This window comes from Macrotis lagotis, chromosome 1, assembly GCF_037893015.1.
Source record: "Macrotis lagotis isolate mMagLag1 chromosome 1, bilby.v1.9.chrom.fasta, whole genome shotgun sequence".
Taxonomy (NCBI): Eukaryota; Metazoa; Chordata; class Mammalia; order Peramelemorphia; family Peramelidae; genus Macrotis; species Macrotis lagotis.
The window spans coordinates 220,712,892-220,729,613 of record NC_133658.1 but is presented as its reverse complement, the minus strand read 5'-3'; the positions used below and the strand labels follow the sequence as shown (position 1 = coordinate 220,729,613).

At 37.6% G+C, this 16,722-nt stretch overlaps 1 protein-coding gene across 2 annotated transcripts; it reads left to right on the top strand.

The window, feature by feature from the left end:
* The first annotated feature begins 384 nt into the window (after positions 1-384).
* On the top strand, positions 385-16,245 carry DPY30 (dpy-30 histone methyltransferase complex regulatory subunit). Of its 2 annotated transcripts, XM_074209670.1 has the most exons (6): positions 385-495; positions 2,061-2,132; positions 2,212-2,259; positions 10,691-10,833; positions 14,944-14,973; positions 15,540-16,245. In XM_074209670.1, the coding sequence occupies exons 2-6, from the start codon at positions 2,097-2,099 to the stop codon at positions 15,655-15,657; spliced, it is 375 nt and encodes a 124-aa protein (XP_074065771.1). In that variant the 5' UTR covers positions 385-495; positions 2,061-2,096; the 3' UTR covers positions 15,658-16,245. The 2 variants fall into 2 exon arrangements, with proteins under 2 accessions (XP_074065771.1, XP_074065772.1); XM_074209671.1 differs by having other exon boundaries at positions 387-495; positions 14,944-16,245.
* The last annotated feature ends 477 nt before the right edge of the window (positions 16,246-16,722 follow it).

The following is a 16,722-nucleotide window of genomic DNA, read 5'->3' as shown; positions in this document are numbered from 1 at the left end:
GCAATTCAGTTTAATTCCAATTGGACAAACGTATTCAGTGCCTACTACTAAGGCGCTAGGTACTGACTTACCTAAAAGATTAAAAAAAAATAATAAAGGAACCGGAGCCTGTCAATGAGCGCATGTGTGCGTGTGCATGCATATGCAAATGTTCACAGAAAAGTCAAAATAGACACAGTACTTTCGGGCCGGGGTGGGGGGGCGTGGCTGCGCTCGCGGCGTGGCCACGGAGCATACGTACTGGAGCGGCTGCCCTGATCCGCCCCTGCCCACCTGTAGCCCATCGCAGGTCACGCTCCGGGAGACCGTCCCTCGCCGCACTGAGGGTCACGGGCCCGGAGACGCGCGCTTTCTGCAGTCGGCCCTGAGGGGATTTGCGTTTGCGCAGGCGCGTCCCTCGTGCGACGTCCTTGCTTTACGGCCGGCTCGAGCAGTTTGTCGTAGGGGGTCGGAGGTGCGGTGCCAGGCTTTTGGGCGCGGTTCGACTTGAGCGCGGTAACGATCCTCTTTCCCTCCCGGCTCCTTTCTGTGGCCGCTTCCCGGTGCTGTGCCGCTGCGGGCGGCCCCGCCTTTCCCAGGCCTGCCCCGCGGGCCGTCCCGGGGCTCCGGCCCGCTGCGGGGGCGGGGCCCATCCGGCCCCCGGCCCCAGCCCGGCCCAGCCCTCCCCTTCCCGGCCCGGCCCTCTCCTTCCATCCCGGCCCCAGCCCTCCCCTTCCCTCCCGGCCCCAGCCCGCCCCGGCCCTCTCCTTCCTTCCCGGCTCCAGCCCAGCCCGGCCCGGCCCTCCCCGTCCCTTCCCTCCCGGCCCCAGCCCGGCCCGGCCCTCTCCTCCCCGTCCCTTCCCTCCCGGCCCCAGCCCGCCCCGGCCCTCTCCTTCCTTCCCGGCTCCAGCCCAGCCCGGCCCGGCCCTCCCCGTCCCTTCCCTCCCGGCCCCAGCCCGGCCCGGCCCTCCCCTCCCCGTCCCTTCCCTCCCGGCCCCAGCCCGCCCCGGCCCTCTCCTTCCTTCCCGGCTCCAGCCCAGCCCGGCCCTCCCCTCCCCGTCCCTTCCCTCCCGGCCCCAGCCCGGCCCGGCCCTCTCCTTCCCGGCCCGGCCCTCTCCTTCCATCCCGGCCCTAGCCCTCCCCTTCCCTCCCGGCCCCAGCCCGGCCCGGCCCTCTCCTTCCTTCCCGGCCCCAGCCCAGCCCGGCCCTCCCCTTCCCGGCCCGGCCCTCTCCTTCCATCCCGGCCCGGCCCTCTCCTTCCATCCCGGCCCGGCCCTCTCCTTCCTTCCCGGCTCCAGCCCAGCCCGGCCCGGCCCTCCCCTTCCCTCCCGGCCCGGCCCTCCCCGTCCCTTCCCTCCCGGCCCCAGCCCGGCCCGGCCCTCCCCTTCCCTCCCGGTCCCAGCCCGGCCCTCCCCTTCCCTCCCGGCCCAGCCCTCCCCTTCCCTTCCCTTCCCTCCCGGCCCAGCCCTCCCCTTCCCTTCCCTTCCCTCCCGGCCCAGCCCTCCCCTTCCCTTCCCTCCCGGCCCAGCCCTCCCCGGCCCGGCCCTCCCGGTCCAGCCCTTCCCTCCCGGCCCTCTCCTTCCCTTCCCTCCCGGCCCGGCCCTCCCCTTCCCTTCCCTCCCGGCCCCAGCCCGGCCCGGCCCTTCCCTTCCTTCCCGAGCCCAGGCCGGCCCTCCCCTTCCCTCCCGGCCCTCCCCTTCCCTCCCGGCCCCAGCCCAGCCTGGCCCGGCCCGGCCCTCCCCTTCCCTCCCGGCCCCAGCTCAGCCTGGCCCGGCCCTCCCCTTCCCTCCCGGCCCCAGCCCGGCCCGGCCCTCCCCTTCCCTCCCGGCCCTCCCCTTCCCTCCCGGCCCTCCCCTTCCCTCCCGGCCCCAGCCCAGCCCGGCCCGGCCCTCCCCTTCCCTCCCGGCCCCAGCCCAGCCCGGCCCGGCCCTCCCCTTCCCTCCCGGCCCCTGCCCCTGCCCGACCCGGCCCTCCCCTTCCCTCCCGGCCCCTGCCCGACCCGGCCCTCCCCTCCCGGCCCAGCCCTGCTTTCTCCGCGCTCCCGGGTGGTAGCTGACACGGGGCTTTCCTTGTTTCCCCAGACTCGCGTCCCGAGCGGCCACTTGCAGGCCCGAGTCATGGAGCCGGAGCAGCTGCTGGAGGGACAGACGCCGGTACCCGGGGGCCTGCGGGGGGAGGGGGTGCCAAGGTCGGGGCCGGGAGCCGTGCCCTGACCCTTGTCTTGTCTTGTAGGTTTCGGAAAACCCTCACTCCGAGTATGGCCTCACCGAAAACGTCGAGGTAACAAACTCCACTTCTTTCACCCCCTAGTAACTTTAGCATCTAGAACATAGGCTTATTAAAAGCGGACTAAAGACAGCACTTCCAAAGGTCGTTAGGTTACTTTATTTGGTGGGCAGTGGTGATAGGTTTCTATTGTTAGTTCGTGTGGTATGGGCTATATAGAATTTTTTTCAGTTTCTAGGGCCCTCTGAAAATTACTTTGTATTTACCTTGCATATACTTTGTATTTACTTTACTAACATCTGTTGTTTCCCCGATAGAATGTAAGCCCTTTGAGGGTAGGGGCTGTCTCTTTTTGTTTTCCTATCTACAGTGCTATGTTTATAAATGTTTGTTGATTTGATCCTTCTATTACTGTTTAAGTAATCAAAAGATTTGCTCTGTGGATTCAAATGTTTGCTAGTCAGCATTCATTAATTAGCCAACAAATACAGAATTCTGTATATGGATTGCTGTTGGGATACATTTAATTCAGTTCACATTCACCAAGAGGCTACTATGTGCCAAGCCCTGTGCTAGGTGGGGATATGTAACAGAAAACAGAAACAGTTCCAGCCATTTAGATGATCTAAAGGGGAAAGGAAGATAAATTCACTGGGAGACAAAAGGAGATATATATGTATATATATATATATATATATATATATATATATATATGCTTTATAGTTGACAATATATACCTTCTTTTGTTTTCCAGTGAATTAATTTCCAATATATATTCTATATATGATTTATGTGCATGTATGCACATGTATATGTTATACATATACATATGTGTATATAGATGTGCATTGTGTATATGTATATATGCAAAAATATGAATACATTATATGTAAGGGAGAATGTTTAACACTGATATATAATCTATTGTAAATCTCATATTTTTATTACATGAAATTTTTATATATTATGCTAATATATGTTAACCATTGCATATTATAGGTATTTAATTTTTTTAGCTAGAGTGACCAGAGGTAGGTACTTAAAAAAATTTTCATGGAAAATACAATGGGAGAATATTTAAAAGTAAATGAAAAGGAAGGTATGATATGTTTTGGAAATAAAAGAGGAATCCATTTTAGGGCTAGTGGCACTGATACCAGTGGGATTTAATTGAAGTAGATTAAAAAAACATGTTCCACAATTCCTCCTCTTGGAGTTGGCTTTGATGAGTTAGATGATATATTTTCTAGTTAGATGATATATTTGTAAGGATGGTAGATTTAGAGCTGGAAGGAATTTTAGACATTAACCTTAGTATCCCCTTTGACTTTACAGCCTAAAACATCCTCCTTGGACATCATTCCCTTATATTTATTGTCTTCCCCTTTTTGAATGTATATTTTTTTGAGGACATACATTTTTGTTTATTTCCTTTGCTTTTATTTCTGTCCCTTGCATTTAACACTTACCTGGCACTTAGTGTTTATTCAGTTTTTGTTTGAGTAACTGAAGCTTGAAAGGTGAAGTGACTAAACTTTAGATCACACAAGGTAGTTTATAGAAGAGATCCTGAATCCTCCAACTCCAGAAGTTTTGTTATCACTACTAAAAGACATTTGTGTGATACAGTGTATAGATTAGATTTGGAAGTCAGGAAGTCCCGAGTTCAAATCCAGTGTCAGATAATTTACTAGCTTTGTTACTTTGTTACTTTCTGCTTAGTTTTGCTCACCTGTAAAATGGGTATAATTTGCACCTTCTCAGGATTGCTGTAAGAATAAAAATAAAATACTATTTGTAAAGTACTTTGTAATTGTTTTAAAAGGCTCCATAAATATTAGTTATTTTTTATAGTGCTATATAGACTGCTGATTTTTTTGGTATCGATGAAGAATTACATCAGTCACTTTTAACACTATAGAATATAGTTTTTAATGCACCATTGTATTGTCGTAAAGGCAACATAGCTTGCTTGTTGTATATTGTACCCATAAGACATTCCAGGCACCAATATTCACAAGTGATTTGAACTTAAGGCATAGCTAGCTTTTCTTAGCTAATTTTCATCCTTTATTTTCTGAGTTATTGAAGGAGGTTAATTAGGGTTATGTGAAAGGGACAACTAATAACATATCTAACTTTTAGGATACCTGTTATTTGTTATGTTTCCTGTTTGAAGCTTTGATTTTGGCTTCATTATTAAGAACTACACTTTTTAGTATAAATTAATGATGTATTCTTAGTTTTTTCATCTCTTCAAGGTTTAGATAGTAGGTAATGATATAACTTTTAAAAAATGTTCCTGTATTCTATGTTGCTTTTTTCTTTTTTTCTTTGGCAGTAAAATAATGCTCAGAAAGATGATAGTTTTTGTTCTAGGACAAAGAGAACCAGCCACAGTGACTTAATATTTATAGAATTTAGATGTATAAAATATAGTCTTGGAATTTGGTGTGGAAGGGAGAGGTGAATTTAGAAAGGAGGAATTTTTTTATAATTAAATTATACTTCTAATGATCAGCAGTATCTTTGTATAAATTGAACCCAATTACATTTTTTGTGTAATATAATTTGTATTTGTTGTACTTTTATTGGATATTTTCTTCATTGATGCATATTACAATTCTTCCTGACATGTTGATCTCATACAGTTCTTTTCCACATTTCTATAAATCTGTCATACAGAATACCCTGGAGCCTTTTTTTCCCCCTCTCTCTTATAATCTCCCTAGTATACCACTGTAACAATCAGATAGTCTTTTGCCTCTCATTCTTTTTTTAGTTTTTTTTTCCCCTGCAAGGCAATGGGGTTAAGTGGCTTGCCCAAGGCCACACGGCTAGGTAATTAGTAAATTAGTAAGTGTCTGAGACCGGATTTGAACCCAGGTACTCCTGACTCCAAGGCTGGTGTTCTATCCACTGTGCCACCTAGCCGCCCCTTGCCTCTCATTCTTACTGCATGACAAGCACATCTTTTTTTTCTGACCACCTGTGTCTTAGAGATGTGATACCAGCAAGTAATAAATTATTCTTTTAATAAGTTTTAGTCTACTTTTCATGACCATTTGAGGTTCTTATGAGATCATATTCTATAATTCATTGTAGCTTAGCATCACTAAGAATATTAATGTAACAGATGAAACTTTTGTATTGACTTTAGATAATTAAAAAGTACTCTGTAATTTCTCAAATGTGCTTCAGCCTGTTCTTTCTTAATCAGTTCCTAGCTCAGCTGAGGCCCCCCCCCCCCCCCCCATGTCTGTGTGTGTGAATGAAATTGTGCTAACTTGACTGGTTGCATATCAAAGTCTATGCAATATGTATTTTTCATCCTTTTTTTACCCCTCTTGCTGTGGAGTGTTAGACTACTTCCAAATTCTGGAAATTTCATTTAAGAGGCATTATAATAATGTTCTGGGGCTTGATGTAGTTAGTATAATTTCATATATGAATAGGAACATTTGTGAACTTGCCACCAGTGAGGAATTCTTTATGTAAAATGTAAAATAATAGTATTTTATCACCCATTTCATGGGGTGATTATGAGGAAACCATTTTACAAATCTTAGTGCTTAATAAACGTCAGTTACAGTATTGTTTTCTTTGTAACTTGTGCAGGACAATTTCCATAATACCAGTGAGCACTTTGGTTGAGCATGAATCTTTTATAATTCATCTGTTAACTCTGTAGTTGTATCTGTCATAGTTTTGCCTGGTTTTAAGATATGCTTGGAAAATAGTTTTTGGAGGAAACCCTTTGTGACAATTTTTTCTTGTCTCAAATACTTTTTTCATCGCTGACAAATTGATTCCCAATAGAAAACATCTAAAAAAGTTCTCCTCTAGTGTTATCTTGGATATTATTGAAGTATGCCTGTTGTGTGTAAGTATATATACACACAACGAACATAAATCCACATATATGTTAGTATTGTAATAAATATATTAAGATTAAAAAGCAGCCACATAGTGATGACTAGTTGGTAATTGGTAGTGACTTCTTGGCTGCCTTTTTTTTTTTGGTTGTCAAAGCACTTTAAATAATTTCCATTCCTTTGACATATTCCCTTTTTTGAGGCATCTTAAAAGTCCATTCCTTAGTATCTTTAAAATTGGATTGCTCTAGGGTGGACTTTGTCGGTATGCATTTGAGGAGATAATAAATGCTTGTTGAATGAATAAATTCAATTGCTTTTTGGATTAAAAGTTTATAATATTACAGTTTTTAGAGCTGTAAGGAACTTTTACAAATCACCTAGTGTGGCCCTCTCTGTTTTGAAGATAAGGAAACTGAGGCCCAATCTTGACCCAAAAGTTAAATAACTTCATTATCTTCAGTTTTAATTGATGCCATCACGCAGTAAATATTATACCTTGTTGAATGAATTCAAATTTGGTGACACTGATAAGGACATTGTAGACCTAGCGGGATCAAAGGGTATTTACAGGCTTTATTGAGATAAGCATATGCTTTCTCTTGGTTTTGTTATTGATATGGTCAATTTTGTTGATAGTTTTCCTGATATTGAACCAGTTCTGCATGCCTGATATAAATCCCACCTGGTATTAATGTATGATCATTGTGATATATTGCTGAAATCTCTTGGCTAGTATTTTATTTAAAATTTTTATATTGATAATTCATTAGAGAAATTGATCTATAATTTTTTTAATCTGTTTTAACTTTTCCTGGTTTGGGTATCAGCTCCATATTTGTGTAATAAAAGGACTTTGGTAGGGCACCTTCACCTATTTTTCTGAGTAGTTTATATGGTATTAGAATGAATTATTCTTTAAGTGATGGGCAGAATTTTTTTGTGAATTCATCTGCTCCTGGGGATATTTTCTTAGGAAGGTCATTGATGACATGTTCAATTTCTTTTTTCTAAGATTGATTTTTTTAAAGTATTTTAATTCTACTCTTAATCTAAAGGATTTATATTTTTGTAGCTATTCATCAATTTCATTTAAAATCTAAATTATAGATTGTCAAATTTATTGGCATATAATTGGGCACAACAGCTCCTAACAGTTGTTTTATTTCCTCTTCCTTGGTACAACTAATTTTGATACTAGTAATTTGGTTTTCTTCTTTTTTTAAATTAAATCATATTAACCAGTGATTTAACTATTTATTGTGTTTGTGTGTGTTTTTTTTTTTAATGAAACTGGCTTTTAATTTTATGGTTTTTCTTTCAATTTTTTTAATCTTTCCTTTGATTTTTCAGGATTTCCAATTTGGTATCTGAGTGGGGATTTTTGATTTGTCCTTTTTCTGTTTTTTTTGAAAAATTTTTTTTTTTGCAAGGCAAATGGGGTTAAGTGGCTTGCCCAAGGCCACACAGCTAGGTAATTATTAAGTGTCTGAGACCAGATTTGAACCCGGGTACTCCTGACTCCAAGGCTGGTGCTTTATCCACTACGCCACCTAGCTGCCCCCTTTTTTGAAATTTTTAATGAAATTATTGATTGTTTCTACGATTTGTTCTTTGACTTTATGCAACTTTTTTATGAAGCTATTGAGAGATGTTTGGACAGTGAATTCTCTTTTTCCCCTTCATATATCTAGCAATAGCAAGCAAGTATTGGATTTATCTTTCAGTATAAGGAAAAAATTTACTCAAATGATGAAATGCTTCTGATTCCATTTTATTTGATGCTCTGGTATTTTTTGTTTGGCTGTGGGTTCCTTATCTTTCCTTTCTTTTTAAATCTTCGCAGTTAGCAGCTCAATCAAATCCTCACTGGAGAGTTCTCCATGAGACATTCTTATCTATATCTCCATCTTAGCTCCATAATCATTCTTATCTACTTTGAGTTCTAGTTCTTTTGCTGGGTTTAGGATCTTTTTTTCTGAAATCCATGAAAATTGAGAATGAACTATGGACATGTTTTCTCCCAAACTCTTCATTCATGTGTTGGGGCTATACCTTCCCATACCTTTGTTGTATTCTGGATTGCATGGTAAATATTATAGGACTTCTAGAAATCTCTAAGTGTTAAGTTTTTATCTGCATTCAAAGCTGCATTGTCTGGGCAAATGTTGTTTGGATTTTTTTTTTTTTAGAATATAGGCCCAGCATTTGGATCAGAGTGTGCAGTTTTATAGCTCTTTGGGCATAGTTCCAAATGTAGTGCATAAATAACATGCCTGCCTTGAAGTTCACAATACTCCTTGATCCATAGGATGTAGTAATAATTAGGTAACATTATGGAGAAAGTAGAGCATTTGTACATTTTCATTGAAGACCTCCAGATGGGGAGGGGAATGAAACAGTGCATAAACTATTGTTCAAAGAAGATAAGGATTACTCATACTTTAGGATTAGTGAAATAATGCACAGAGAGTATTGCTTTGCTGATTTTTTTTATTACTTTGGGATTTTCTGAGTGGTGCATGAGAACAGGATTTAATTTGTAAGTGTCAGATTTCCTCCAAGCAGAAGAGTAATTCTGTTTTTCAAAATTTTGTTCCCTGACAGTTTTTTTTTCTCCATGATGATGTAGGTTCAATATGAAATTCTTTGATAAAATAGTCCAGTTTCATCCATACTAATGATTTGCTCTAGTAAGCAGGAGCTTTCATCAATAATGTTTTGTAGGAAACTTCCTTGCTACTTCAATATCTGCACTAGCAGCCTCTTCTGATACTTGCTTATTATGAACTACTACACAATTTTGAAATCATTCAAATCAGCCACTGCTTGTTGTAAGTACCAGTGTTTCTTTAGGGTACATTACCTTTAAATCTTCAGAATCTTTGAGCCTTGTCTTGAATTGTAATCAAGCTTAAAGGGATATTCTTTTTCATCTGGTCTTTTAGTCCCATAGTTAATAAGGTTCTCTGTCTCTAGAATAGTACTTTCTGGTTTTTTTTTCCCAACACATAAGTAGCCTTCATGCCAGCCCTACCTTTGCATGCTCCTTTATTTGAGCAGCATCTTTCACTGTGGTGCTCAAGTTGACACTGCAAGACTAAGTTCACGTACTAACTATGACAGTTTGTTTTCTTTAATATTTTCTAATTATTTGACTTAGGCTTATGAGATAGTTCACTCTTCTTCTAAAGAGTATATTTTCTACTAGCTAATGTAAAAATATAAGGATCATTATTGAACACAGGAAAAGGAACAGTATCATTTTCTTCAGACATAGGGGAATTGACTTAGAGAGGCTTTTCAGCTTCCCACCAGTGTTTATACTGCCTGAGTCATTCAGCTATCTTATTGTACAACATCTGCTTTACACAGCGTATTATCCCAGTTTTTTTGGAATGTAGATTTCTTTAAGAATTCTTTATGTAAAGCAAGAACACTCTGTAACTATTTTTCTTTCTTTAGAAGCAGTACTACTCAGTTTTCCATCACCATTTTTAAGTCTTCTGTTCTCTTTTATAATAGTTTCTAAGTAAACTTTAAACCATTGTTGTCTTTGGCTACCATTTTTCTTGGCAAGGATACTATTAAGTGGGGCATAATTTACTGGTCTTATTAGTCTAGGCCCCCGTTTTTCATTGCGTGAAATTTTTGTGAGATATGGAGATTGTCAGTGTTTTAAAAATGGAGAATTTAACATTTTAAAAATATTGGCAGCTTGTTTAGGGTAGCATATTGGGTTGAAGATGCTATACCTCATATAGTGTCTTCCCTTTATCTTTTTTCAGTAGTAGTTAATCAAGGAGCATTTTGAAGTTGTAAAATCAGATTGAAAAAAATGACTGATATGATATTGGTTTCTGCTCTTCGTTGTAAATTTTTCAATGTATAAAATTAGTATAAAAATATCTCCTTTGTCTGGTGTATACAGTTTTGCTATAACAGTAAAAAAGTAATTTAATTAGAAAAGTATTTACATTATATACATATATATGTATATATAAAACAGGTAAGTATATTCCAAACATAAAATGGATAAAGTATATTTCAAACATTGCCTTTTATGACTTCCCCCCCTTAAATTTCTAAAATTTCAAAGAAACCAAATTGAGAATTCCAGTAAAATATTCCAAATATATGATTCTAGTGTCTTGGAAGTTGTTTGGGGTCCATGTGGCAACTCTCAAATATTAAAAAATGCAATTGAGCTTGAGGGATGTTGCAGGGTAAGGATGTTACGTAAAAATTATAAGAAATAAAGGAAAATAAAGTAAAAATTTTTAAAAAAGTTATAAGAATATATTTTAATGGAAAAGGGAAGGAATATTTGTTGCCAGAAATATAGAGAAAATTTTAAAAAGTGAAAGAAAAAATTCTGATGACAGTCATGAAGATAAATGATTAGCAATTATGGGGCATAAGGGGAGAGTAACCTGAATGAAATTTGAGAAGAGAAATTTGGGTATATCCTTGTTAGAGAGATTCTAATTGAAAAATAGTTTATTTCTTAATTGATCTGCCTTGAGATACTTAATGTGTTCCTTAGTTTATTCTTGTCACTCAAGATAATTTAATTTGTCAGATTGATATATCATTTTTAAATTTATTAGCGAATAGTGGAAAATGAGAAGATTAATGCAGAAAAGTCATCAAAACAGAAGGTGGACCTTCAATCATTGCCAACTCGTGCCTACTTGGATCAGACTGTTGTACCTATTTTATTACAGGGACTTGCTGTGCTTGCAAAAGAAAGGTGAGATAACTCATGTAATCTGATTTGCAATCCTTTTGCAAATGATTTATATTTTTTCTTAGAAGTATTATAAATATGTTAACATAAATATTTTAAGTTTTGAAACAACTCTATGAAGTGTATTTGTAAGTGTGAGCTTGGGTGGAGACAATAGATAATATTTTAGAACTGTTTTTGGAACTGCTTTTCTCTAGGTACCCAAATAAATCAGGAGCTAATGTGGTCATGCTAGTATTGGTTTTCCTTGCCATTTATTTCCCTTTCCTGTTCCTGGATACTTTATAGGTCTTTAAGAAAGCGATCTTAAGGGAAATTAAAAGAGGAGTTAGTATTTAGAGAGAGAACTATTGCCATCATTGGAGTTATCCAGTATATTCTCTGGATCATTTAGACAATGATAGGAAGAGGACTCAAGGAGTAACAGTAATGATACATTTATTCTACTACTTTTCCCTCAGGGCACCTGAGGAGTATTTGTTACTTGCCTGTGAGTTACATTTCATTTTGCCTGTTATTAATACTTATAAATTAAGTAGAGAAATTAGAGTAAAACTGGAAATCACTTTGATTCCAATACCATTAGCTAGCTTTATAGTTATTTCTCCTTTTTTCTGCCTTTTTATTTTTCCCAATTAATTGATTTCTTTTTAGGTAAGTAGATCCACTGGAAAAGCTCTTTCTGCTAATGAAATTTGCCATCATTTTGTGCCCATTATGTTCTCATATAGTGAGTTTAAATTTTGTTAGAAATAAATTTGAAAATTTACCAAAGTATAACTTAGGACCATATCTCAGATTTGAAGAGGTAAGTATTAGCCAGAATATAGAGTAGAAATGCAAACTGTTACACTTCTGTGAAGTATAGCTCTAATGTTAAAAGATGCTTAGATATTTGTTTAGATTTTTATATGTATAATTTAAACCCATAAAATTGGAATTACTTTATGGATATTTGGATTAATCATTAATATTTAAACTAAAGATGAATTATTTAATTTCTGCTTTTTTTTCTTTCCTGTTAAATAATAACTGGGATTGTATTTTTAATATAGGTTAAGGCTTTGAAAAAATTTCCGAATGACAAAAAATGGGGATTTTAAAGTTAAAAGTAACCTTAGGAAATTGATATTAAGTAAAATGAAATTTGACTTGTTTTACATGTGAAGCATATGTTAATTTGTTTTTTCCACTTAGAGCAAATAGATGTTTCAAGCCTTAATATCTTAGGGCCAATATTGGTTATATGTCAATAGACCATGCCATGTTGTGACATAAATTAAATTTTCAATTATTAGCCTCAAATATTTAGATATTTTGACTTCTGAAATACAATGTGGTACAAAAATGAAAAATGGTGAGATGTTAATAGTAAACTTTATGTTTTTAAAGATAATGGTATTTGAAATTATCCTGATGTATAACCATAATGTAAGAAATGGCTATAAAATAATGAGATTAATTTATGCATCCAAATGGGTGTGCTCTCCTTTAGCCACTTTGTGGAAGCTTTAAACTTATTACAGAACATTGCCTCTTTACTTTATTTTCCTATCTACTCTAACCCTTGCCTTCATACTTGAGTGACTTCAATTTGCATATCAATACAGGCTCAAAAACTCTGACCTTTCTGTTTGTCAATCTCCTTAGCTTTTGTGACCTTATTTTTTTTTTTAATCTTACCCATACAGAAAGGCATGGTCATGCTCTGGATATAACTAATAGTTATAATTATTCCACTTCCCAGATTTAGAGCTTTGAAATTCATCTCTTCAACCATAGACTCTTGTTCTTCAGTTTCTCTTGCTTCAACTCAGCTAAATTTATTTTGGTCAATATATCTTTAAGATTTTTCAGGCCCTTGCTTATTTACCTTGTTACTGAATTTTCTTTAAACCTCCTCTATTAGATTTTGAACTCCTTGAGTACAGATACTATCTCATTTTTTCTATTTATGTCACTAGTGTTTAGTAGGTATTAAGTACTTAAATGCTTTTTCCTTCATTCATGTTGTTCATTTTACTCTGTGTCAGTTCATGTGTCTAACCACATTTCTTTGAATCCTTTATTCATCATTTCTTATGATGCCATATTTCATTAATTCATACAGCACAATTTATTCAGTTATTCCCTTATTATATAGACACCTATTTCTAGTTCTTTTTCTTTTTTTTTTTTTAAGTTTTTGCAAGGCAGTGGGATTAAGTGGCTTGCCTAAAGCCAGCCACACACCTAGGTAATTATTAATTGTCTGAGGCTGGATTTGAACTCAGGTCCTCTTGACTCCAGGGCCTGTGCTCTATCCACTGCACCACCTAGATGCCCTTCTAGTTCTTTGTTGCAACAAAAATGCTACTTATAAACATTCTTGTACATGTGGCCTTAACTTCCTTGGAAAGGATGTTGTTGTCATCACCAGAAACAAATAAATTTAGGAAGGATGGATTTAGGGGAAAATATTTTGATTTCTGTATTGGACATGGCAAATTTAAGGTGTTTATGTGATATATGCCTCATTACAATATTGTTTGGTCTGGTGATTTTATGAATAGTTTCTGATTGTTTTCCAGAATGATTGAACTAATTCATAGTTCTTTTATTCTTAGCCTTCTACATTTCCTGTAGCAATCATTATTTTCTATTTTTGGTTATATTTATCCATCTGAGGACCATGAAGTGGAACCTTTTGTAACTTATTCTTTTTTTTTTTACAAGGCAAATGGGGTTATAAGTGGCTTGCCCATGGCCACACAGCTAGGTAATTATTAAGTTTCTGAGACCGGTTTGGAACCCAGGTACTCCTGACTCCAAGGCCGGTGCTTTATCCACTATGCCACCTAGCCGGCCCCAGTCTTGATTTCTTGACCATTGGTCCATTCAATTTATCAATAACCTTTTAACAAGTGAATAAATAAATTAAGTTTGCATTGACATGAAGCCTAGTAGAGATAGATATTTATTAATTTTATCACACTATCGACAATGACTTTTCCAACTTTTTCCCTCTCATCAAATTATCACTACCCCTTACTTCCTTTTAGCAGAGGACTTCCCCAACCATCATGAGCTTCCTTACTTTGTACTTCAGAACTCTTCTTTATTGACTTCCTTTTACTCTTCTCCAGTTCCTGATTAGTGATTAGGAGTTGGGCCGCCTCCCAACCCCTCCACTTATGTTTTTGATTCTATCCCTTCCCTTTTCCTCTGGGAGTTTGCTCTCTTGGTCATTCCCTCTTTTTATTGGAATCCAGTCTTTTCATTCTAATAACTTCCAAAGTGATATTTACAGATATTTATTTGATATTTATAGTTGTGACCATGTTATAACAACCTTTCCCCAGTGACTCCCTATTCCAGTAGTATGAAATACAAACTCCAAAGTCTGATGTTTAAAGCTTTCTACTATCTGGCTTTCCAATCAACTTTACAATTTTATTTTATGTTACTCTTTGACATGTGCTTTTCATTCCAGCCACATTGGCCTTTGAAGGGGTTAGCATATATTTGAATGTGTGATTCACAGTACCTTTATTTGAGGACTCCATCTTATTACTTTACAGTCTTAAAGCCAGCCTTCCCAGAAGTATTTGTGGGATAGGTATATTGATTGGATCTCTGATTTCTTTGCTATGAGAAACTTTCAGTGAGGCAACTTCCTCCATTAATGCATTTTAGGTTTTAGGGAGTTGCCTAGAACACTTGAGGTTTAAGAATTGTTTGGAGTCAAACAGCTGATAATGTTAGAGATGAGACTAAAACCAAAATTTTCTTGTCTTTGAGGACAGCTTTCTGCACTCCAACATGATGCCTTCTCATGTATCAATTAAAGATATGAAATGCTGAATTTTAATTAGGAGTGAAGGTGAAAATCAAAATAATCATCAGATTAAATTTAGAAAAATACATGGCTATTTCCTAATGAAGTAAAGATTTTCTTGTGTTACAGTGAGGTAGAGTAAAGATAACGTTTTGCTTGAATTTTGGTAAGAAATGTCTTCTGAAATTGTTAAATGATTATAAAACAGGGCAATATTACAATGTTATTTTTTATAATAGTGTAATATATCTGACTATTTGAACTATTCTAAATCTTGAATCTCTTTTTCTTTTCAGACCTCCAAATCCTATTGAATTTCTAGCATCGTATCTTTTAAAAAACAAGTCACAGTTTGAGGATCGAAACTAATTTCGGGAAAAGAATAAAATAATATGGTTGTTACTGTAGATATATATATATGATTAAGAGGCAGTTTATATTGCCATGATTCCTTTTTTTTTCTTTTGAAAGTATATGAATCTTCAGGACCACAGATCTTGTTTCAGTAACTCCAGAAAGGGAACATATTTCCCTTATTCTTTATTTAATGAACATACTTATTTAATGAACATATTCTTTGTTTTTATTTTTTCACATTGTCTTAAAATCAACCTTCAGAATAAATTACTAAAAATTTGTTTTTTGGAAAGCAGTTTTTATTGAGGATATTTGTGTATTGTTGGGGTATTATTTCTTAGGTAGCAGTGATCTTATTTCTGATAATTTTTGCATCATAATTGGCTTCATTTTAGAATGTTGTATTGATTTACAGCACAATGAAAATATAGCACAGAGAAAGGATACTATAAAGCCTGGGCATTTTAAATGTATAAAGTTTGTCATTTCTACCTAACCATCACTATTTTGCCTTAACTTGGCTGTCTCCAAATAGGTGCTTTATAGCCAATCAAAAAGTAGCATTATTCCTCAGTTGCTTTCCTCAGCAATCACATGGCACCCAAGGCTCTGATGCATTTGCTTGTTCTTTATTTTGTGAATCTTTTGAGTAACCCACCTATAGAAAGAGAATTTATGAATACTCTTGGGGAAAAAAGGTATTAAGCTAGGCAAGGAAAAAATTAAAATAAGTACCTGTTTTAAAAGAAAATAACCTGTCTCAGTTTGCTAACTAAAAATATTAAGTTTTTTTTTACAACATTAAAAGCAGGAAATGGCATAATAGAACTAGCTTTACTAAAGGAAAGTAGCACTGATCTACAAATCTCAAATTTTTATTTTTATGAATAAAAAAAAATCTGGAAATAATGGTTTTTGTCATTTCCATAGTTGTATCATGATGTAGTAGGAAATACTGAATTTGGAGTCAGAATACTTGGGTTCATGACTATGAGGTCTAATCCTTCATTTGCTTCATCTCTAAGATGGAGATAATACTTAAGTACCTCATAGGGTTATTATAAAAGTAAGAATATATATATAACACTTCTGGAAACTGCAAAGTCCATTACAACCTTAAAGGTGCTATTATTTCCAAATGGGTTAGATTGTGAATCCTCGAGAGCAGTGCTATGGTGTTTATCTTTGCATACAGAGTGCCCTATGTATAGGTACTTAATAAAATGTTTGAAGGAATCAGATACACCAAATTTTTCATTCTGTCTGGTTTATTCAATTTTTATGAATCTGCCCTGGCATTTACAATTTTTACTTTTAGTTTAATTCTCAAAAATAATTAAAAACATAATAGCACATATATTCATTTACCTTTTCATTTACCAAAGTCAAATAATATAAATTAGCAGGGGAAAAAGGAAAAGAAATTATTTCTCTGTCCCTATGTTTCCAAGTCTGTCCATTACCTTTTTGGCTTCACTTTTATTGGAAAAAGTAATATGGACATGATATTTTCTTTACATTTATAAAATTTGCGTTAGCCATTTTGTAATCATTGAGTTGTATATAATTCTATATAGATAGGCTTCCTCTCCAGCCCCTATCTTATGATAGTCTTAACATAAATTACTGTACATAGTATTGCTGGCTCAAAAGGTATGTGATCAGTTTTTGTGAATTTTATTGTATGTTACTGTAGTCTCCCAAACACTTGAAAAGAT

What these genes read in the sequence shown, in the direction of transcription:
- DPY30 (XM_074209670.1), top strand. Translation starts at nt 2,097, where the DNA reads ATGGAGCCGGAGCAGCTGCTGGAGGGACAGACGCCG. An exon ending in GCCTCACCGAAAACGTCGAG is followed by an intron (nt 2,260 to 10,690) that starts GTAACAAACTCC and finishes TAAATTTATTAG; the next exon opens with CGAATAGTGGAAAATGAGAA. An exon ending in GCTGTGCTTGCAAAAGAAAG is followed by an intron (nt 10,834 to 14,943) that starts GTGAGATAACTC and finishes TTTTCTTTTCAG; the next exon opens with ACCTCCAAATCCTATTGAAT.